The sequence below is a fragment of the Chenopodium quinoa genome, unplaced genomic scaffold, assembly GCF_001683475.1.
Source record: "Chenopodium quinoa cultivar QQ74 unplaced genomic scaffold, ASM168347v1, whole genome shotgun sequence".
In the NCBI taxonomy this organism is placed as follows: domain Eukaryota; kingdom Viridiplantae; phylum Streptophyta; class Magnoliopsida; order Caryophyllales; family Amaranthaceae; genus Chenopodium; species Chenopodium quinoa.
Window position 1 is genome coordinate 1,648,735 of NW_018743510.1, and position 23,698 is coordinate 1,672,432.

Sequence of the window (23,698 nt, forward strand, 5' to 3'; positions counted from 1 at the left end):
TGTGATACTGCCTGCTGGCCTGCTGCTCGCCTAGTCGGCAGTCGCCTGCTGCCCTGCTCCACTGCTCGAGAGTCGAGAGCGTGCTCTGCGCTCACCGCTCTTCGCTTCGTCGCTTCTTCTAAAGTCTAATCTCCTATTCTCATTTTGCTAGTAAGTTGATTTCTAATTTTTAGTTTAAAATTCTAATCTTCAATTTAATCAAGTCTAATTAGTTAATTCTATTAAACTTTGGTTGATTTGTTAGTTGTTCACTTCAAGTCTTCAATCACTTGTTTGTTTGGTAAACTTTGAACCTTTTGTTAATGAGTAATGACCTTAATGTAATAATGTTGTTGGGTTTTAGATGAAGTTTGAACCTTTTTGACCATGTGAATATGTGATTATGTGAATTGTGGTTTGTTTGGTAAAATGATCTTTGTAAATAATTTTTCTGGGGAATTTTGCTTGCTTTAGTTGATTATTTATTCAAATTTCAGAATGAAGAGAAAACGCACTCCAAATGAACTGCAAAACATTACTAGCTTCTTTGCTAAAAAGAATCCTACTTCAACTTCTCTTCCACATCCCACACAAAATGAACAAACTATATCTCCACCTCAACAGAGTGAACAAACTATATGTCCACCTCAAGAAAGTGAACAACATTCATCTCCATCTAATTATTCCACTCAAAATTCCCCTCAAAATGAACAAGGCCAATGTTCTCCTAATGCCCCAATCTTTGGTGAAAGATTAAGTGAACATGAATTTGCTAATCTTCCACAAGATCCAGGAAAGAGGATACTTGATTATCGATTGTGAACATGAATTTGCTAATCTTCCACATACATTTGGTTGTATTTTGTACTGTTTTGAATATTTGGATGTATTTTTTAGTACTATTATTTGGTTGTTCGGTAAATTTTTTTTTTTAGATACTTGATTATCGATTGTGACTCACCAGTCGGAAATTCCTGGGTCCGCCACTGCATATGATCACAACTAAACCAAATCAAGTTAAAAAAAAAAACTATAAGCAATTAATCTAGACTCGAAAATTACCTAAAAAGACTCTATTAAAATCACGTACAATACACGACTTATGAGTTCTTGATTTATCAAATATTTTTATCTTGAGCATAGTATAACTCTATAACCAAACCCAAATATCTTATTTTCATATTATATTTTTAGGAGCAATTAATGAGGTGTTGTATCATGAACATCCCCATGATAGGCGATGCACACAGTACTTGATTAATGTTTGATGCCAAAAATGTTAATTTGTAATGAAATTTGGAAAATAAGGTGACATGTGCCCTATCCTAAAGAAAAAGATGAACAAAAATGACAAACTAGTTTTCTTTGTTCAAGAATTATTATGAAACCTTTTACTTGATTAGGCACCACAAAAGTTGCTAAGGGTCCACTAAACATGATTAAATGCATTGTATTATTTTTGATGAGTTTGTATGTTATAGTTAGGAAATTAAAATTCAATTTGGATGTCTTAGGTTTGATAAAATACTTTGGATGCCATTGGTTTGGGCAATATAATCGTTTCTTTTATTTGGGTATCTAATGTTACGAGTATTTCACGTACTCTAATAGAGTTAGCCTCTGTTCTATTGAACTAAATTATTATTGTTATTGTTGTTATTACTACTACTACTAATGTTATAATTAATTTTCGTTGTTACAATTATTTGTATAATTATAATTTAAATAAATATAAATTATATACACTCCTTCTGTCCCAATTTATAGTTCTTGTTTGTGTTTTTTCACGGTATTTAAGAAATAGGAGGAGAAAGTGAATGAAGTACATAAAAAAAAAAGTGAAGAGTACATTTATAGACAAAAGTTAGAGAGGATAAAGTGAATGAAGTTGTAGACACCTGATCGTGTCTCTCCAAACACCAAAACAATGATGAGTGCCTTTCACGTTGTTATTGACGAGTTCAGCAAGGAGTCGAAGAGTCGCGCGAAGTTTCCGTAAGCCTTGACCATCTTTCTAAACTTACCCAAAATGTTTTTAGACCTAAAAAGCTCCATTTCGTTTCCTTAAACCCAAAAACATTCATTTCGTGCCCAAAAAGTATCATTTTCGTGCCTATAACCATAAAACGTCCAACCTGATTATTTTGGTCCATTTTCTCAGTCCAATTATTGTTTGGATGGATGAGGCTTGAGAAGAGCTTTCCAACGATATATTATAAGCCCAAATTTGACTTAAAATGAGTGAGATATCGCAAAAATACTAAACCGAGCCCAAACCGAGTCCAAACCGAGTCTAAGTCCACCTTTAGTACGAACCAATGTTTATATGGAGTCCAAATATTTTATTTAGGCCCCATATGATCATATTCCTAACCTAAGTCAGTTAGAATCTTCTAGAAGGTTCTAATCTATCCTTTCCGGAAAGATAACAATCAAGAGTTTGAGATTAAATAGAACTCTTATGATAATCCTTAATTTTTCAGAAGACGTTCGGATATATTTTGCAAAGATAAACCATCAGAAACCAAACTTCTTTTGAACTTTTCTATCTTCAGAATCATTGCATAGCGACAGGATCATCGTGCCACGATAACCCTATCGCGATGCGACAAGGGCCATAGCGTCGCGACAAGAAGTTTTATCACAGTTAGAACTTCTGATCTTTTTCCGATCATTCGACTCTCTTTTTTCCTTGTAAACAGAGGTCGTTTTCCTCGATTCCAGGACATCAACAAGCATATCAACAACAATCATCAATAACCTACAACAAGAATTCGAGAGGGAATTCCTAAACCCATGCTCTAAGCCTAAACACATCCTAGATACATCCCAATCATTCACCATACTTCCTTTGCGTGATTCAAAACTCCAACCATACTCGACGTTGTCTTCGACCTCGACGTGAAAGGTTGATATTTCTGAGGGTTTGGACCCAAATCCATATTTCTATTCCTAATTAATTATTCACTTTATTGATTTACTATCTTGAAATTTACTAACGTGCGTATTATTTTGTAGCAAGAAAGTTGAAGCATCAAATTGAGTAATTTAAATACTTTTTAATAGAGATCATGTCTGGGATAACGTATTGATTTTGTTATTAGTAACATGGTAGGATTGTTATTAATATGTTTAGTATCATGCCTAGGATCTTACTACCAACGATATTTTTATGATTATGATTGCGATGTTTTTAAGATGATGATTATTATGTTAATTATATGTTTCTTGATTATCAATGATTTATTGTTATTGCTTGATCACGCCCCTTTTTGCAGGTTTAAGGGGAATTTGTAATTGAAATCACGCTTAATAAGATAATTAATAAATTGGATTTAGGTTTAATATGATTTTAATTCAAGTGATCACCAATATTAGACTTAATTGTGCATTAATAATCAACCAACATAGATTAAACAGGTTTAGGATTAATTTGATGCATGTATGTTGATTGAAAAGCGCGAATGAATATCAATTAGAATTGAGTAAAGGCCTATTTTAGGGCGGGTTTGACCTTTTTAAGGTTAAGTTCGTACCATCATCCTCGAACATCAAGTCATGGTTCCAGACCACTATGGAGTTAGCAATCTTTGTAATTGTGAATGGGGTATAACCTTTACAACTGTAAATGGTTTACAAGTTCCTTAAAAAACTTGTTGGTGACTTTCTTTCTCTAGCTTCTTTTCCTTGGAGCGCTGGCATGTCTAAAAACATGGCCCACATGTAAGGCGAGGAAAACTTACCTACATAAATATATATAAAAAAGGTGAAAAGTACAATTATTGACAAAAGCTACAGAGCGAAAGTGGGAAAAAGTACAAAGCAATTGGAAATTTTAAGGATAATTTAGGAAGTACAATGAATAAAGTTATAAATAATGAGGGTATAATAGTCTTTAGCTACTATCCAAAAATAGAAACAGGAACAACATTTTGGGTCTCTAAAATAAGAAAATAAGAACTATAATATGGGACAGAGGGAGTAACAAAGTACCATTAATGATTGCCAACATCCAACCTCTGTTGACCAAGTTCAATCACCATCCCCGTCGAATTTCTAAGATCAAGATACTGCTGTTGAGGATGTCAGATTAGATAAGACACAAGAGAGAGGTCGATTGAGGGCCAATCAGAGGAGAGAGGAAATTTATTACTCCCTTCGTCCCTTTTAGTTTGCACCATTCAATCCAAAAGGCTCTCACTAAAAGTGGGCTCATGGTGCAAACAAAAAGGGATTGAGGGAGTAACAAAGAACCCCTTAACCCACTTTCTAATTAAAAATTCTTTTTTTTTTTTTTCATAAAACTTTGAAATTTTTTTATATTTAAGAATTTAGAAATATCATTTAAATGATTTTTGAGAAAAAAAAAAAAAAAAAGTTCAGACCACATTCCACATAGAGTCCATTGCCAATTGTGTGGCTTGTATTAAAATATATGGCAGACGTTTTGCTAAATGAATATCTTTGAGTTGTTAATAAATTGATTATTCTCCCTTATTCTTCCTACTTTTCTATATAGTTCTCCCTGAAAAGAAGGTGATAAGTGAGGAGATGGGATGCAAGGAAAGGAAAGAAGAGGATGGAATAAGTGATGTGAAGAAAGCCTAAGGACAAATTACCAAATGCAATCACTCAATATATTAGTGAGGAATTATTATAATTTTGGCGGGTGTGTATATTATAACCAATTAGAAGCCAAAATTACAGAAGTAAGGAATATCCGATCCCTTTATAGATCTTGGTTTTGAAACAATCGTAATGAGGTCTAACATGAACTTAATATTGAAACAATCTCGATGAAGTTTAAAAGCTATTTAGTAGCTACCACCTATATGCTTCTTATTAAAGTTTAAATTGAGCGTCATTTGAGGTGCTCCATGATCATTTTAGGTCATAACTATGGATCACATGTAATTTTTTATTAGTTATCGAAAATCTTATCTCAATTACAAATATATGAAAGCTGCACCAAGCCAACTACATATTTTGTTTTTACCTATAAAAAAAACGTTAATAATAATCATTTCAAAACTATACTAGCTAAGAGCAACTCCGATGGTTGTATCTAGGGACTTGCGTGCAATATTAAATAATCCCTAGCTACTAGCTTAACCATTAGAGCTAGAAAATGCAATAAGTTTAGCCAAAACTAATTTGCTTGGAAAAAAACTTGCTAAAATAAAACAAATTAGAATAAATAAAAAGAAATTTATCAACGTAAATTAAGGAGGTGTGGTCCATTTAAATAGTAAGTTATTAGCTAACCATTGGAGCTAAAATGACAATTAGCTTAAAAGCTTATGTGGCATGGCAAACTAATTTGACAATTAGCTTGCCATTGGAGTTGCTCTAAAGTAATCTTTATTTTTATTGAAAGCCCTTACCATGATTAAATATGTTGTAAAAAAGCCTTATTATGCCGTGATAAATTTATACTCTCGTATTTTTACCTTCTTATAGATTTGGGTTTGTTTAGTTGCTAATAATGCTTATTTGATCTAATGTTGCAATGACTAGGTAATATTTTGAAGTAGTCTTTTAGTTGTGCTTTACTCGTTCAGTCGTTCTTGTAGTTTTCTAGGCTTTCTGTGCAATGTAAGATGATGGATGCATGTTGATGCTGTCTACTCTATTCAGATTTGCGTTGTATATTGTGGAGGAACTCCCTATTTCTTGCTTTGTGGCAATTTAATTTTATTTATCAAAGCTTAACATATATGATTGCGTTAGTCTGTAGAATTGATTTTAATGGTTGTGGTTCATATGTTGGGACTACAAATCCATTTTAAAAACCTGAAAAATCATGTACTTTGTATTATCTTCTGCTTAATACAGTTTTAGATTCTATATATATGATGGAAAGAGAGACACAATATATCAAGAAGATTGTAATAGGTAGAAGGTGGTAATGTTACCTAATGGTTTAAGGGGTAATTTGAATGGTTCTGAAATCATAATTCTGATGTCTATCAAGGCCATAATAACATTATTTTTAAGTAGAAAAAACATGATGTAGTTCAATACAGTCTACAATATACTCCTGTATTTGTTTAATTTTTTTTTTTTTTTTTTTTAGCAATTCAGTGCAATCTACAAAATTCTCATGGAAACATAGATTTAAATTTGAAACTTGTAATGAATATCTAACGTCTAATCCACTATTTCAGATTTCAATTTTGAAATTCAAGAACTAATTTGATTGAATTTTGTTTTATTTGCTTAGAAAATTCTCAGGTGGTTCACACAGTATATAATTACTATTGGCTGATGAATATCTTCGTTCACATTATACCTTTAAAGTATGCAACTCTGCTTAATAAAGTTGGAATTTATTTGCTTTTCTTTTCTTTCAAGCAAATGGGACTTGAAAAGTCTAAAACTTGCAATCAATTGTACCATATGTGAGAAAAGTATTGTATTCAGTATTCACTAGCTACTAGACCTTTAAACTTGATGGAGTGGTTGATTTTGTGAGGTCTTTAATTTACCATATCTTCTAGCTCAAGCATGTACTAACTACTAACTATTGATTCTCAAGCCAAACAGATTTGAGCTTTGTGGAATGTTAGGCTTGATTTTAGATATGGCTATAGTATCCAAAGTAACAAAAAAGTAAAAATTTAATTGTTGATGAAAATGGAGTAACTTGTTATAGGAGCTGATCGTAAGTCATTTGGTGATTATTATTGATCTCACTAACACTAAATTGCTGTAATAGGAGCCTTGTATATTACGTACTAGATTAACACGGATATAATAAAAAAAAACATAATTGTGTAAACTTCAAAGACATATCAGTCAAAAATATGTAAAATCTTTGTATTACATACAATATTATTAAAATAAATCAAACTATAAAAATTAAAATAATATAAACAAAATTCATGTCTACAATAAAATTTAGCATACTTTGTAATTAGATGGAGTAATATATATATATATATATATATATATATATATATATATATATATATATATATATATATATATATAGGGTCGGGATCCTGTGAGAACCACCCTTTATGTGAGAACACTATTATATATGAGAACTCATCACAACCATTAGATACTATAAGATCCAACTGCTGAGATTGTTCAACTAGTAATGGCAATAATGTAATTTTAAAAACAAAAACATCAGCCCCAATTACGTATAATTTGTATGCTCCTCTTTCTTTATCTACAAAACTTGATGGTGGGATTTCAATGGAGACAACTGAAGATCGACAATTTCTTTCTCCTCTTGTTCACTGTAGCATAATTTCAATTGGTACTTTTCAAATTTTTCTTAATTTAATTTTAATTTAGATAATTTCAATTGAATTCCCAATCTTCTTGTTCTGATTTTTGTAATTTTGACGATTTCAAATCATCTCGTTCGAATTTTGATGAATTCAAATCAACTTGTTCGAATTTTGATAAATTCAAATAATCTTGTTCGAATTTCTCTTAATTTGATTTTAATTTGTCCCAAAATAGTATTTTCGTCATAATTTACAAATCTGATTTTCTAATTTTTGATTTTTGTATTATGAAATTTTACGAATTTGATAGCTCTTAATTTTGGTTATTCGAATTTAACATTCTAATTTTTTACTAGATTTTTTGAGTTTAGTGTTTTCAATTTAGGATTTTCGTATTGCATGAGCAAACAGGATTAAAATGAGCAAACAAAATTTAAAATGAGCAAACACAATTCCGTTCGATTTTTGTCAGATTTCAATAGCAACAAGAATCAACAAGCTTCATAGGTTATACAGGTAACTAATCAACAAAGGTTATGTTAGTTTTTTCCGAATATAATTTTCATAATTTTTGTTAGTATTTTCGAATTTACGCTTGTTGTTGTTTATCATTATCTTGTTTGTGTTGACAAAATCCTTTTACTTAGTTGATTAATTTTTGTTATGAATTCTGTAATTGTGTTGCAATTAAAACTTGGTTTATAATGGGTTATTGGTGCATTTTTATGATACTTATGAATATCCTGATAGTGCATACAAGGTGTTTGATAAATGCTTGTTAGAAATCTTGTGACTTCGTACTCTATTATCAATGAGTTTGTTTTGAATGAGTTCATAGGTAATACTTTGGATACTTTGATGCGGAAAATGAACTGCCCTTTGAAAGAAGCTTTCAGACTATTCTATCATGAGCTTTCTAGCACTATTAGCAACAATATTGATTTGCATCTTCTATTTTATTGCTACAATGAGCATCATCTGTCATGAAATGTGTGGCTTTATGAATCGGAGGTGAAGTTTGTATACAACACTGTAGCCCATTGGAGTTCATTAGTATAATTGTGTTTTTACCTATTAGTTACATTTTTTCTAGGAGAAGTGGTGGTTGAGAGTGTATGAGTGATCAAAGAAGTTTTATTTTACCTCTTACCTGATAGCATGACATCACTTTTGTTTGGAGGGTTGAATGGAGGAAATTGGGTGGTTTGGGTTGCTATTATGGGATCGTTATTGGCGGTAATTTGTTACAGGGTGTTGTTGGTATACTGCAATGTGTGGCGTGGCTGTGAGGACTGTAGCAGCAGCTTAGTGTTGGCCGGGAACGATGGCTGCAAAATTGCTGGTAGCAGGGCATGGTTGGTGGTGCAGATATTAGGATGTGTGGCCTATTGTGGTGTTATTGCTGTTGTTGTGCATGTGATTGGGTAAGGTGAGGGTGGACTTGTGGTGTAAGGTGATGGTTGAGTTGTGGTGACTGTAAGATAGGAGCTTTGGTCAAATGATCAAACTAATTCTTGGTTGTTTGTACAAATAAGCAAAAGCAAGGAATAAATTGGTGCACAATATTTGTCTTATTATTTAGCCCTTAAGTATTACAAGATTTTCTTATAAGAGATGATGCATAATATTTATCTTATTTGGCTTGTGTATGATGTCAAATAAGCAAGCAATTATTTGCTCATTTTTCAAATGAGCAAATTATTCTTTGCTCATTTTGTCAAATGAGCAAATAATTCTTGCTCATTTGCTTATTATTTGTTGTGGCCTTGGGCGTTGTGTGAATGGTGTGGGCTATTTGTGGCCAGGGAGGACGGGTGTAATGCTGTGTCACTAGCTTTTGTTAAGTGCGTTAGGCAGTTGGGCATGTGGTGTATTGCAGGGTAGCTGAGGCTAGCATCAAGTGGGTGGTAAAATGAGCAACCATTAGTTTACTCATTTGTCAAATAAGCAAATAATTAGTTACTCATTTGTAAAATAAGCAAACATTTCTTTGATCATTTGGAAAATGAGCAATCGATTTTTTGCTCATTTAGCAAATGAGCAAATAGTTAGTTGCTAATTTAACAAATGAGCAAAAACTTAATTGCTCATTTGTCAAATGAGCAAATGATTAGGCTCATTTGTCAAATGAGCAAACATTTCTTTAATCATTCATTAAATCAACAAGCATTTCTTTGCTCATTTGTGAAAGGAGCAGCCATTAGTTTGCTCATTTGTCAAATAAGCAAATAATTAGTTACTCATTTATAAAATAAACAAACATTTCTTTGATCATTTGGGAAATGAGCAATCAATTTTTTGATCATTTGAGAATTGAGCAATCAATTTTTTACTCATTTAGCAAATGAGCAAATAGTTAGTTGCTCATTTGTCAAAAGAGCAAATAATTAGTTGCTCATTTGTCAAATGAGCAAACAATTAGTTGCTCATTTGTCAAATGAGCAAACATTTCTTTAATCATTCATTAAATCAACAAGTATTTATTTGCTCATTTGTGAAATGAGCAATCAATTACTTGCTCACTTGACAAATGAGCAAATATTTCTTTACTCATTAAATTAGAATGGCAATCGAAGTATTATGTCTTTTGTTGGTTGGCTGTAAAAGAAAGGTGATATCAGAGACGCTATAACAGATGAAGCTAGATAGGCACTAAATCTGAACCATGTCAATATATTTTTGCTTATGTAATTTACTTTTGAGTTTATGTCATTTACTTCTGAGTTGATGGAAGTGTTGAGTATTATTTGGTTGTGTGGTTTTGATTTTAATGGCTCCGTGAAGAGTTGTTGTGTGGGGGGTTATGTTTGGTAGAAGCAGCAAGACTTATTTGTTGTGGCCTTGGGCGTTGTGTGAATGGTGTGGGCTATCTGTGGCCAGGGAGGATGGGTGTGATGTTGTGTCACTAGCTGTTGTTGAGTGCGTTAGGCAGCTGGGCATGTGGTGTATTGCAGGATAGCTGAGGCTAGCATCAAGTGGGTGGTAAAAAAATGGTGTTATTACTATTTGATAAATGAGCAAACAATTCTTTGTTCATTTATCAAATGAGCAAATAATTCTTTGCTCATTTGATAAATGAGCAACAATTCTTTGTTTATTTTGTCAAATGAGCAAAAGTTCATTGTCCATATACAAAATAAGTAAACAATTCTTTGCTCATTTATCAAATGAGCACATAATTCTTTGCTCATTTATCAGATGAGCAAACAAATCTTTGCTCATTTATCAAATGAGCAACAATTCTTTGTTCATTTTATCAAATGAGCAAACAATTCTTTGTTGATTTATCAAATGAGCTGATTAAAAATTTATAACATAGAAAATGATTTAAAACATATGATAAACCTATTAGGTCAATTGGAAGAGTACTATGCAAATGCATAGGGGATGTAGGTTCAATTCCTACATAGGTTATCTCTATAAACAAAATTAATTAAAAAAAAAATAAAAGTTCAAATTCGTACTAAGTTATATGAGCAAAAAAATGGTTTGAAATGATTTATAACTATATAAACTTTGTTACAATTTAACTCTCATACAAACTTGTGTCTCCACATTACATAAAAGAACCTACGTGGGATTTGAACCTACATCTTTTGTGCATTTGCACAATACTCTACCCTTGAGCTAGTAGGCTAACGTATTTAAAACATTCAAACACACTCACAAATGAGCATTAATTTGATAAAATGAGCAAGAATCTAATATATTTGTTCGATCAAAATGAACGCCAGAAGGAGGAAATAATGCTATTTCCAACACAAGATAATCAAATTCAGTTTCTATCATTGAACTAACCAAGCATATTTTTGTAACAAAGGAACCAATAGTAGTCTTCAGATCTCCATCCAAAAAGTCATAGTAAACCAAATTTTCTACATTAGAAAAGTTAAAAGATAGAAAGACCAGACGAGCAAGATAAGGACGTCTATAATCAGATCCTGTTAAATCTGTAAAGCAAGATAGAGAAACACAATGCACTTTAGGTATATACTTTGAAGCCTTCAATGGTTTGCTATTCTTGCAGATTCCTATTGCTTCTTGACTTTTACAGAATAGGTTGTCATCAAGTCTGCCACAAATTACATGGGTTCTTAATTATTCCAGCAATAAAATGATTATATAGATACCAACAAACAGCTGAATCAATTCAAGATTAAGACAAACCAAAAGCAATGTATACAATAGTACTTACAGAATGCTGTGACTGTATCCTCCTAAATTAAGTTCTTCAATGAAATTATTTCGCAAATCTATAAGGCGAAGCTCACTACTGAAGCCGGTCCCAATATTGACAGTGCCATTGAGTAACCTGTTTTCAAACACATAGAATTAATTTACTAGTAAAATTACAATCACTTTATTGATTAATTTCACATTTAGCTTCTGAGACAAAATCACCAAAGTAAGGTAAAAAAAAGAAGCAAAAGGTTAAAAAAATGAGAGGGATAATCATACACAGTTTGCAAATTGGATTGGTTGAACACACCTGCAGGTAGTTGCCCACTTAAGCTAGAGTTTTCCATCCTTCTGTGCAACCTCAACCAGTAAATTAAATCTACACAAAAGAGTGAGAAAGAAACGGAAACAATATACAAAATACAATCTACATATCCTGTCTTTGATCATGATATTCTTGAATTTTGTGAAATGGAAAGAAAAATGAGAAAGCAATTCAGAATCAGCATAAGCTTGCAATGAACACTTTTTGTCCTTTATTAATAGATTTATAGTTCTAATGACATATGAACTTATTCAGTATTTTCCCTTGGAAAATCAATCATTTCTCTTTGAAGCTCATAATTTTATCTTCTTCAGACTGAAGTTGCAAAAGACGACCTGTGTGCAAATCCTATAAACACCATCTGGTCAAATATTTTATTAGATGAAACGATTCTTGTCTGTTTGATTTTTAAATCCCAATTAACTAGAATTAAGAGTTTATAATATATGCCACTTGGCTTTTAAAAGGAAGATGTTGTGTTTTGTAAAAACTTCTAGAAAGGAGTATGTGCCAAGCATTCCACCAAAAGAATTTCTAATATGCAAATATTATAGTATTCCGTATCATAGTATGGAGGTGTTAACCTAAGAAACCTCATATCCAGAGACAAGTAATTTCACTAACAACAAGGATTGACTCAAGCTAGTATGTCCCAAGGATCTTATATCTACCATTGTCACTGGTCAACATGTATTGCAAATATATATTTTTTGCAGTGTCTTTTCTCTGCTGATCATCTTTGCCGAATATGACTAACATAGCAATCACACGCGAACCAAAATTCAATAACGAAATTTAAACAAAGAAACAACACCACCAACGAAACTCACCTCCCCTGCTAATCCCCTGTTCCACCATTCACACCAATATACCTCCCCTGCTCCTCTCAATTACCCACGTAGCACCACTTCACGCCCCCACAGCGCCACCACCATTTCAATTAACCAGCAGCTTGCCACCTCACCACATCACCAGCTCCAACTCCCACGCATTCCCACACCCAATTAACAAAACCAACCAGCTTAAACCATATTAAATAAAACAACAAAGGACTAACTAATGCATATTCATTACTCAATTGAAACTCAAATATTGCTAAGTAAAATTGAAAAACACAGCTTAAACCAAAGTTATTAAGTTAAGACATATAAATCAGTAATCCTTAGCTTAACCTCAATCAAAAATCGATTATCAATTATGTACAATTGATACTTACCTTCTTCGTTCGTCGTTAACATGTTGAAGAATGAGTTTAACAACCCACATTACATCCTCTTCTCTACAACCACTCACAAAATTCACCCAACCAACCACCGGAAACTCGCACCGGTGCTTCGGCACCATCATCGCATACACCGCCGCCACAATCGCCGCCGCAAGGTACACCGGCTATTCCACGAACATCCGCAAAATCTCATCGTTCTCGTACATTAAATCTATGACATCGCAACAAACCTCGATGCTCACCATCTCACCAACCTTAGCCACCTCTTTAAGCTTCATCATCAATTCTTCAATCACCAAAAACACCGAATTCTTCATGGTTCGTGCATAATAGTTGTTTTTCCATAGTATCATATATATACCATATCATTCTTAATCCAATGCAATCCAAAGGCTAACAAATATACTAGTCTAGCAATGACATGTTCATATTTTTTCGACTATGTGCAACGATTTGAGTAGTGCCTGCAAATTAGATCTAAACTAAGCATGCATAACCTCGACGAAAATGTTTGCAGCTATCTAATACACTTAGGACCTTTAATGTCTTCATAATTCACTAAAATTGTGCAATCATATGTTGTAATATATAATCATTTTCAATTGATTATACTGCAATTAATTGATGAATAAAACAGAGACTTCATAATTTTTAGAGACAGAAAGCTTGTGAAAAGAAGAGAGAGAAAAGCACAAACGTGTTTGGCGAGGGAGATGAAACAATGGAATTTTTTTTTTTTTTACCAGTCGTTGGATTGTTTTGTGTGAATGGCTAAGATTCCTTCTCATTTTAAGATCCTTTTTATATATATATATATATATATATATATATATATATATATATATATATATATATATATATATATATATATATATATTTATTTGTTTGTTTGTTTTCCTTAAGATTTTTAAAAGGTTTTTAAAAGAAAAAGTAATGAAAACTAAAAAGTTTTATGTACTGTATTAAACTATTTTGCAATAAGTATTTAGGTTTTTTTTTTTAAAAAAAAATATGAAAGGGAAAAAAAGTTTAGGTGGGAAAAAAATGAAGGAGAAGCTGACACATGTACAATTTGAAAAAAGTGATGATATCAGCGGTTGTTATTTTAGTAATATTTATAGATTGCCGCTTTCCTCATGTTGCCGATAATGCTTCTCTGCTGCGTCCGACAGTGCTGCCCTTGCTGCTTCACATTTTGCTCCGCTGGAGCTGTTGCTGCTTCTATTCTTGTTGTTGTGATACTCCAATTGGAATTTTTTTTCAAGTGTAAATTTACAAGTTATTAATGAAAACATATGTGTTTTTATGTATATTATTGTATAAATTCAAGTGTATGTTGGTCAATTTAGATGAAAAAAACAAAAAAAAAAAAAATAAGGCATAAAGGGCACCGGTTCACAGGCCAAATCAGTGCCCTTAACTAATGTAAAGGGCACTGGTTTTTGAACTGGTGCCTTTATTATTTGGTTTGTCACCAACTACATCAACACCAGTTCAAAACGTGCCTTAAGGGGGTTTTGAATCGGTGGCCATTTAGTTTTTCTACTAGTGGTACTTATTGAATCTTCTCAATAAATAATTTATTAATATTCAAATGTCAGAATTTATTGTATTCTCCGTACTTATTTATAATCAAAGATATTATTGGTCAAAGTTCTGCATCGAAGCAGAACGAAAATAAGGTAAATTGAACAGAATGTAAATGAGTGGAACTTCCAAAATCAAATAAAACTAGATGAAACCCTTTTTTTTTTTTAAATAAATATTTTTTGTATTTATGTGATATTGTTATTTTATTCGTTGTGCGTAGTATATCATCTAATATTTTTATTTTAAAATAATTTATGAATTTTCTCTCATTTTTTATATATTTATTTAGATAAAATTGCTTATTTCAAAAAATAATTTATATTTAATTAATTAAAACTTTAAAATCTCATTCGCCAATTTTGCTTATGTGGCATTTGAATTATTTAATTCTAAAAGAATAAACAAATCTCTTATTTAATTGGCTATAACTAACATTTATAATTCTACATGGAACGTTAAAAAAATTTAATCCTACGTAATTAAATAAAATATTAAATTAAACAATAATAAAACCGGGTATGACACAAGATTAAAACAAGTTACATTCGTTACGGATCTCAAATAATATGCAGCCGGGGCTTCATTAGCCGCCTATCATATCCTTTTCCCACAAATTCTACCTTTTATGACTGCATGAATGACAAAACTTCTTGACTTCTACTACCTCCAATTCCTTGTACTAGTCTTCATCCATAATTCCATTTAGAAACGTATCGTTGTTCTCCCCTCATTCATTCTCTCTCACTCTCTCTCTCTTTCATAGAAGTTAAAGAACATTATTACAATGACTACTACTCCATTTTCATCAATACCCTTGGAAAATTTCCCTTTCTCATTGACAAACATTATTCCAATTTCTCATCATACACCCATCTCTTCTTCTTCGTCGTCTTTGATTGATGTTTACAAGAATGGACTTATTGGGATAAAGACGACGAATACAAAGACAGAGCTAGGGATGGAGATGGATATGAATTTTCAACATGATCATGGAAAAAGATTAGCTCCTAATGAATATGTCGGATCGTCGAGTGGTGGAATCAAAGAGAACAAGAAAGATAACAAGGAGAAAATGAAATTGAGAAGGCATAGGTATGCTTTTCATACAAGGAGCCAGGTTGATATACTTGACGATGGTTATCGTTGGAGAAAATATGGGCAAAAGGCTGTCAAGAACAACAAATTTCCTAGGTAATTTTATATACTGCATTATATAATCAATCAATCATAAATTCTTTATAATTTAATATAAACTATGTGAATTTTATTTATTTTTTTTATTATTTTTTATTTTTGGACAATACATATGTGATTTGTTAAAATTAGTATCAATCAATTTTAATCATTGAATAAAAGATAGTTTAATCTCCATTTAAAAATAAAAAAATAAAAAGTTTAATCAATAACGTGACCCCAATCGTTAAAATTCAATTTAAAGCTAAAAAGTAAATAAGTTTATGTGTGAGAATAATACATTGGTGAATGATTGAAAATCAATCTAAGTTAAATTACGCTATTTTCACTTCACTTGATATTTAGTGAAATTAAATTATTTTTGCTGGAATTAAATTATTTCAAACTTATCATTATCAAATGAATTCTAATATGTTGGTCCTAAAAAAAAAAAATTTCTCGTATTCTTTAGTGGTTAAAACTTGTATTTATTGAATATAACTTATTTTTGTATAATTAATAAATCATTACTTAGGTAGTTTGAACTTAAATTTTATATACATAGAGTAATCACTAAAATTATTTTAAATCCGCTATGTGAATTAAGAAAAATGGCAGTTGCTGATTAGTAAAGTCTTTAAAGTGATACTTAAATTTTTATTTTCATTATTTTTTAATGTTTTAATATTTGTAATGATTAATAATTTTGTAAAAAAAGGGAGAAATTTTTATTTTAATTTAATTTATTTTATTTACACATACTTTTCACTTTTGTGACAAAAAAAACACCTGAGGTTCATGAAGATTCTACGATCATCTTTCTATCTAATTGTAGCTTCGATGACCCAAAGAAATTTCTTATTTATGATTTTCTACAAAGCTAGAATTATTAGCCGGTTAATTTGGTAATAAAATTTACCAACTTTAAGCTATAATTGGAGTTGTTTTATTTGCATCAATCTAATTGGTTATTAATTATATTAAGTCTTGTATCTCATGCTAACCCTCTTGAATGCGTGCTATCTTTTGCATGAAAATGATGGATTCTAATTATATCATTTCAAGAAGAAAATGAAGAGGGCTATCTAATCAAGGAACTTGTAATTGGTATAATATGCATAATCAGCAATATTCGTCGTCGTTAACCAATGACTTTGATATGGCATAATGGAATTTGAACCAACTAATATGAGTGTGTTCTTTTCACTTTACACTTATTTAGATTATTGTCTTATTAAATCTATTTGATGATTGTGATATTGCAACCTAGAATCAGTAGAATGTGAACTAACTAATAAGAGTGTGTTCATTGTACTTTTTATTTGTAAACATATTTGTCTTATTTAAATCTGTTAGAACGTAGTAATTGTTATCAATTTAGGTCCGAACCATACTTTGTTAAGTTTGCTTTAAATTAAACGTGGTTAATTATTATCCCGGTCTTGTCCTAGCACATACAAAGTATAACCTTAAAATGATTTAATTTGATAGCAATTAACATTATTATATTTGTTTATCATATTGCATTCATAACCATTACTATTATATTATATTGTTATTGGGTGAATTGAGATAAATGGGTGTAAGGGGTTACTTAGGAGAAGGGATGATGGAGGTAAATTGGATAATTTTTTTTGTTACATATGCTAACATATCTTAGGTGATCTTCAGAAATGCATAGTTACTTGTGGCCTTGTGGGTAATGTAACTTTCCATATGTTAATTTTTTTATAATTTCAGATGAAAAATTGTGTTACATGAATAGTACCCCTCCGTCTCTAAAAGTTATTTTTGTTTTAACTTTATTCTATGAGATAATTACCATTCAATACAAAAAGCTTTTAGAAATGGGAGTAATATTAGATTGCTCTAATCTTACCCAAAAAAAAAAAAAAAAAAAAAAAAAATCATTTGCATGATCGTCAATAATTTGTCAACTTAATAATGTCAATGACTACGTAGTATATATTATTTTAAACAATAGTAAATAATAACTATATATAGTCATAACAATGAAAAAAAAAATATTTATATAGTCATAACAATGATTTATATATATATATATATATATATATATATATATATATATATATATATATATATATATATATATATATATATATATATATATCAGGTTGCAAGGTGAGCCAAAAAACTACCCTTTGAATAAACCTAACTCTATGTACATTCGGGTGAATAAAGGAGTTGCCATAACAGTAGCTAATTTGAAATTAGATACAACTTAGAAAGCCCGATGAAATTTTTAACTGTGTTTATTTAATTTCAATCTTATTTCAGCTTAGTTACTAGAATCTGTGGATCTTAGCTTTTAGTTGTCTAATGTATGGAATAATGGAAAAGTACACATTTGAATAATCCATGCATCATCGAAACAAAAAATTCTAAAATCAATAGTCTATGTAGCAATCCATTTTAATCCATTTTGGTGCACCGTATATCCTATCTCTTTATTAAAAACAAACTATAGTTTTTTTTTTTTTTTTTTTTTTTTTTTTTTTTTTTTTTATGTGTCAATATTGAATGAAAATATATTTGGTGTGAACAATTTGTGCGATCAGCATGCACCTGTCAAAAATAATTATTTCCCTCCGAATTTTTGTCACAGATTTCCCCAATATGAAGCTCCAATCAAGAACCTTTATAATTTACAAATTAAATTTAAATCATCAACCGAAATTAAATTATTTGTAGAATAATTATTGTACATTAGAGGTGATTAATCAAAGCCCTAATATTGAATTAAACTTACATATGAAATATGGAATATCTTTTATTGATAAATTACTTACTTTATAAGAAATTAACCCTGTTCAAATCATTCAATTAAAAATGTATAAAGGTTACCGTCTATAAATTCAATCTCTTAAAAATTACAAAGTATTATACATCTTAAATTACAATAAAAATGGTTACAAGTTATATACTTACACTAAAAGAGATTAAACGTTACCCTAAATTTAGTTAAAATTTATCTTAAAATGATAATTGTATAAACTAACGTAACCGTCTATAAAATCAATCTCTTAAAAATAATGAAGTATTATACATCTTAAGTTACAATAAAAATGATTACAAATTTTTTATTTGAAATAAAAATCAATCCGTTTTTTTTATTATTTGCATCACTTTCCTGTTATAGATGTTTTTTTTAAATGCATCACTTCTATATTTTTTTAACTTTATACTTTATTTTATCATTTTCCTCTTTTACGTTAAATCCCACTCAAATTATTTTATCATTTCTCTCTCTTTGATGGTCCTCATTTAAATAATAAAAATATATATCCTCTCTCACATATTTTCTCTTTCATGGTCCTCATCATACTTTTACTATAATAATTTATTCACCCACTCACAATATTATATTACTCTCCTAAAACTTTGTGTATTTCCAAGTAAAGCAAAGAAAAAAAAAACGGAAGGAGCATGTACTTACTCCAAAAGAGATTAAAAGTTACCCTAAAATTTAGTTAAAATTTATCTTAAAATGGATAATTGTGTAGAAAAATTACTATACACACGATGTGCCCAAAAGTTAATTACATTGTGTTCGTTCCTCCTTGCATGTTTACTACGTGCATTTTTTCCACGTGTGTGCATCACTAGTTAACATGTTAGTGACGACCGTAAACTTCACAATACGGGCGGTCCAGTGGAGCCGCGTGTGGAGCACCATGCTAAATGCTCTGATCCTAGGTATTACGTAGCAGCATGCCGATGCCTCTCTCTCACGAGTCACAACTAATAAAGCTTGCCTATCTGGCTATCTCTGATAATTGAGTATCCGTATCACACTAATCACCTAACCCCTAACAATTAGATAGCGTGCGCAGGACAACTAACGTCATGCGCCATGTGATTAGAGTCAATATGGAGCAGTGGCGGATCCAAGATTTTCAATTCGGGGGAACAAAATGCTTAACTTACAAAAAGTTTAACAAAAAATAAAAACAAAAAAAAACTCAAACACACAAATTGGTTAATACTTAGTATTAAAATTTCAAATGGTACATTACAAGTACTTGAACCACCCATTTCCATATCATCTTCTTGACTTTGAGGGGAGCTTAATGAAGGGGAGTTATTGGACTCATTTTCATGGAGTTTCTTTCTTTTAAACATGAATTGTCGAAGATCGGGTTGTTTTCTAGTAGCCTTGGATTTGTTTGAATTAGGTGAATCATTTGACATTTCCTAATTAAATTGAAAAATATATATCAATTTCCACAATTCACATCATTGCATACTAATAAAACGGTAAAACCTAAGATTAAAATTGCAATTAAAATTAAAATTCAACAAAGATTGCAATTAAAATTAACAATAATTAAACAAAAATCTGGAAATTAGGGTTAACAATTGTCAATTGGAGATTTCAAATTGGGAATTTCGAATTAGGGTTAGCAAATAGCAAGACATACCATTGATGTTGATGAAGCGAAGACGGCCGAGGCTCGACGGTCAGACGGTGGTTGCCTGGTTGCACGCAGGCGGTGCCGGTGCACGCAGCTAGTGAAGAGGTTGCCGAACTGCCGATTTGCCGAAGACCGAAGTGGTGCTGTGGTGACTTGGTGAACTGGTGAGTGGTGAGGAACTGAGAGCAGCGATGCAGCAGGGCGGTGGTTGCCTGGTTGGTGGAGCAGCGACGCACGCCTCGACGGTCGATCTCAGTGGATGCAATGGAGAATTGGAGGAGTGAAGACTGAGTGTTGTTGGTTGTTCTTCATTCTGTAGCAGTGTCGCGTTTTGCTTTTTTTTTTTTGTTTTTTTTCACTTTTTTTTTTCACTTTTTTTTTTTAAAATGGGGGGACAGCTGTCCCCCCATGTCACTTAATTGGGTCCGCCACTGATATGGAGGCAGTCTCCGTACTCTTTTTCCTGAAATTGAATGTAGGGAGCGTGTGCATTGTAGGAGGTAGGGTTGGATGGGTAGGGAAGCCAATAATTATGAGATAGCTAAGCACCTTGCAAAAGTTACTAATTCAAGTCTTTATTACTAGTATTATTATTAGGTCAACAAAAACGTAAATTTTAACATACACTACAGTCAAGTATAGAGGTGTCAAAAATTGATTCGATCAACTCGAACTGAACTGAATTGACTCGTAAGAAACCCGATTAAGATTTGAAATCATATGAACGCAATAATTTAACGTGAATAAAATTTGAAATGGATCTGACCCGACCTCATCACTAAACGACCCATTTGTCCGAATTGACACATTGAGGATACCTTGCTTGCTAATGAAATGTATAGTTGGCACAATTTAAGGAGATGCATGCACACCTAAGCAAGAGACATCTTTTAACTCATCACATTTGCTAACATGTTTCATGTGTGTCGTATAACGGATGTACAAATGATACGTTCGTAAAATGACTAGATTATACACACTTCGTGTAATACAAATTCATCATCTTATTCATCTAGGATCGATTATGCTTGAGATTAATGGTAAATGGTCTCATAATAGTTTTAATCAGTAATTCATTGTCATGAGAATTAACCATTAGGGTAAAAACTCCCTTAACTTTTCCTCTCCCAAGCTTCTAATGATTTTGACTTATAGAGTTAGACGGAATTGATATGTAAGAGGAATTGTTTTAGTGTCGTTGTTCTATTTTCCTACCTTAAAAGAGTTGATTAATTATCTGAGAATTGATGCATATTTAATCGTTATGACAGAAGCTATTACCGATGTACTCATGGTGGGTGTAACGTAAAGAAGCAAGTGCAAAGACTAACAAAAGATGAAGAAGTCGTTGTAACAACTTATGAAGGAGTACACACACATCCAGTTGAGAGGTCTACTGATAATTTCGAACATATTTTGAAGCAAATGCAGATTTACGTCCCTCCTTAGATATACTTTTTCCATTATTAATTATACCAAAATTCACACAAGATCGACCAAAAATATTTAAAATGGAAGATCTTTATAATACTTCGTCTATCTTTCTGTTTTTTTTTTTTTTTTTTTTTTTCGTTTTCTTAATTTTTGTTCAATGAGTATATAGGTTTTGTAGTTTTTTAATTTATAAACTCAATACTCATAACTATGTTAAAGTTATAAACTCAATACTCATAACTATGTTTGACCAATAATTGTCAAACCTGCCTTTGTTTTTTTATATACACCTTTAATTAATTTGTCACTTGAAAAAGAATGAAAGAGTAGTATCAAACTTTTATGATACTCATTTAAATTTATTTAAGATTAGTACACATGTAATGAACAATTTTTGTTGGATTATTGGTGGTGTGGACTACTTCTATTTGTTACTCTGTATCCGATGTACAAGTTATTCAATATAGGAAAAGTCCTTCCCTTGTTTTCTTCTTTATTCAAAACGCATGTACATGGTTCATTTCAGCTCGATCGATTTGTTTGGTACTATACCTAGTCACATTTCTAAGAATCTGATGTGATTTCACAAATAGTTTTGCCCTAGTTTATACCTAGCCTTCATCATTCTATTCAAATTAAATGAGGTTATGGTCGAGATTTTCGTTTATGCAATAAATTATTATTTTGAGCAATGTACATATACTTTTTTTTTTAGGCAAATGTACACGAACCAGTGCAATTGTATAATACACTGAGAATTGGATATTCATGTAAAAAAAAAAGAAAAAGAAAAAAAAAGGGATTGGATATTCAATCATGATGTTCTAACCACCTAAATGACTATTCTAGTATTCTATCTATCTCTCTCTCTCTCTCTCTTTTTTTTTTTTAAATCTTGATTAATTTCTATTCTACACTTACAATTTTGATTGTGATGGTTTCAAACAACCATAGACAAAATTTAACACTTGTATGTGACATTTCTTGTTTTTTTTTTTTTTTTTTTTTGGTTGGTAAGGAGAATGCCCCTATCGGGCCGAACCTCTCACAGGTCCTCTCAACCTGGATTAGCGGGCTAGGTATTTTGAAAGTGGGGGAGGGGGATGGGTAAGGGAATTTCCACCCCAAAGTGCCTCTAGTGGGGTTTGATCCCACAACCTCATGGTTGTGAGATACAAACATTTCCACTAGACCAAGCTGTGCTTGGTTTGAATGTGACAATAAATATCATGAAATGAAAAATAATGTATACTACTATTCTATGCCACATTCATATACACAAGGTCAAAAAGTTGAATAATTATCAATGTTAGACGACTTTATAGATATAATAATGGGATATATTTTAGGAGATGATAATATTGTGAATATTGTGAAAGTATATCTTAGAATATATTGTGATATTGTGACTTATCTTAGGTTATTTGGCCTTTCCCTCCAAGTATACCTAATTATAAATATTTTATGAGGCCGATGTTGATCAATGAGAATTACAGTGATAATTATTCAATCATAATTTAACATGGTATCAAGAGCCTGAGTGAGATCTAAATTTTTTTATTTTTTGTGCGTGATATTCGTTGTTCACGTACAATTCATGTGAGGGTGAGAGTTCACTGCTTTGCATTTTTTTTTCCTTTGTGAGATAATTAATCATGACTTTTGGGGGCGATGAAGGCAAACCAAAGGTGGACTTGACGTTTCATCTTGGTTCCAGCGATGCTCCGGGGAATGTAATTACCCCTATTCAACTCCGTGGTGACAATTATGATGAATGGGCGAGAGCTGTCCGTACTTCCTTGAAGGCGAAGAGGAAATATGGTTTCATTGATGGATCCGTTGCTAAGCCAATGGACACTGAAAAATTGGAGTATTGGGTGGTTGTTCCCTTGACGTTGGTGCTTGATTGTCGAATACTTTGGACTCGACAATTCAATCTACCCTTGGTGACTATGATGATGCGATTGCTGTGGGATAACCTTCGAAACCGCTTTTGTGTTGTGAGCGGAACTCGAGTTTGTCAATTGAAGATTGCCTTGGCCGATTGCAAGCAAGGCAAATCTGAATTAATTTCTGTTTATTTTGGCAGATTGTTGAAGATTTGGGAGGAACT

The 23,698-nt window shown here is 31.6% G+C and overlaps 1 protein-coding gene across 1 annotated transcript; it reads left to right on the forward strand.

Moving 5' to 3' along the window:
- The first annotated feature begins 14,943 nt into the window (after window positions 1-14,943).
- Window positions 14,944-21,894, forward strand: LOC110739691 (probable WRKY transcription factor 75). The gene is made up of 2 exons (XM_021920151.1): window positions 14,944-15,733; window positions 21,423-21,894. The coding sequence occupies exons 1-2, from the start codon at window positions 15,327-15,329 to the stop codon at window positions 21,598-21,600; spliced, it is 585 nt and encodes a 194-aa protein (XP_021775843.1). The 5' UTR covers window positions 14,944-15,326; the 3' UTR covers window positions 21,601-21,894.
- The last annotated feature ends 1,804 nt before the right edge of the window (window positions 21,895-23,698 follow it).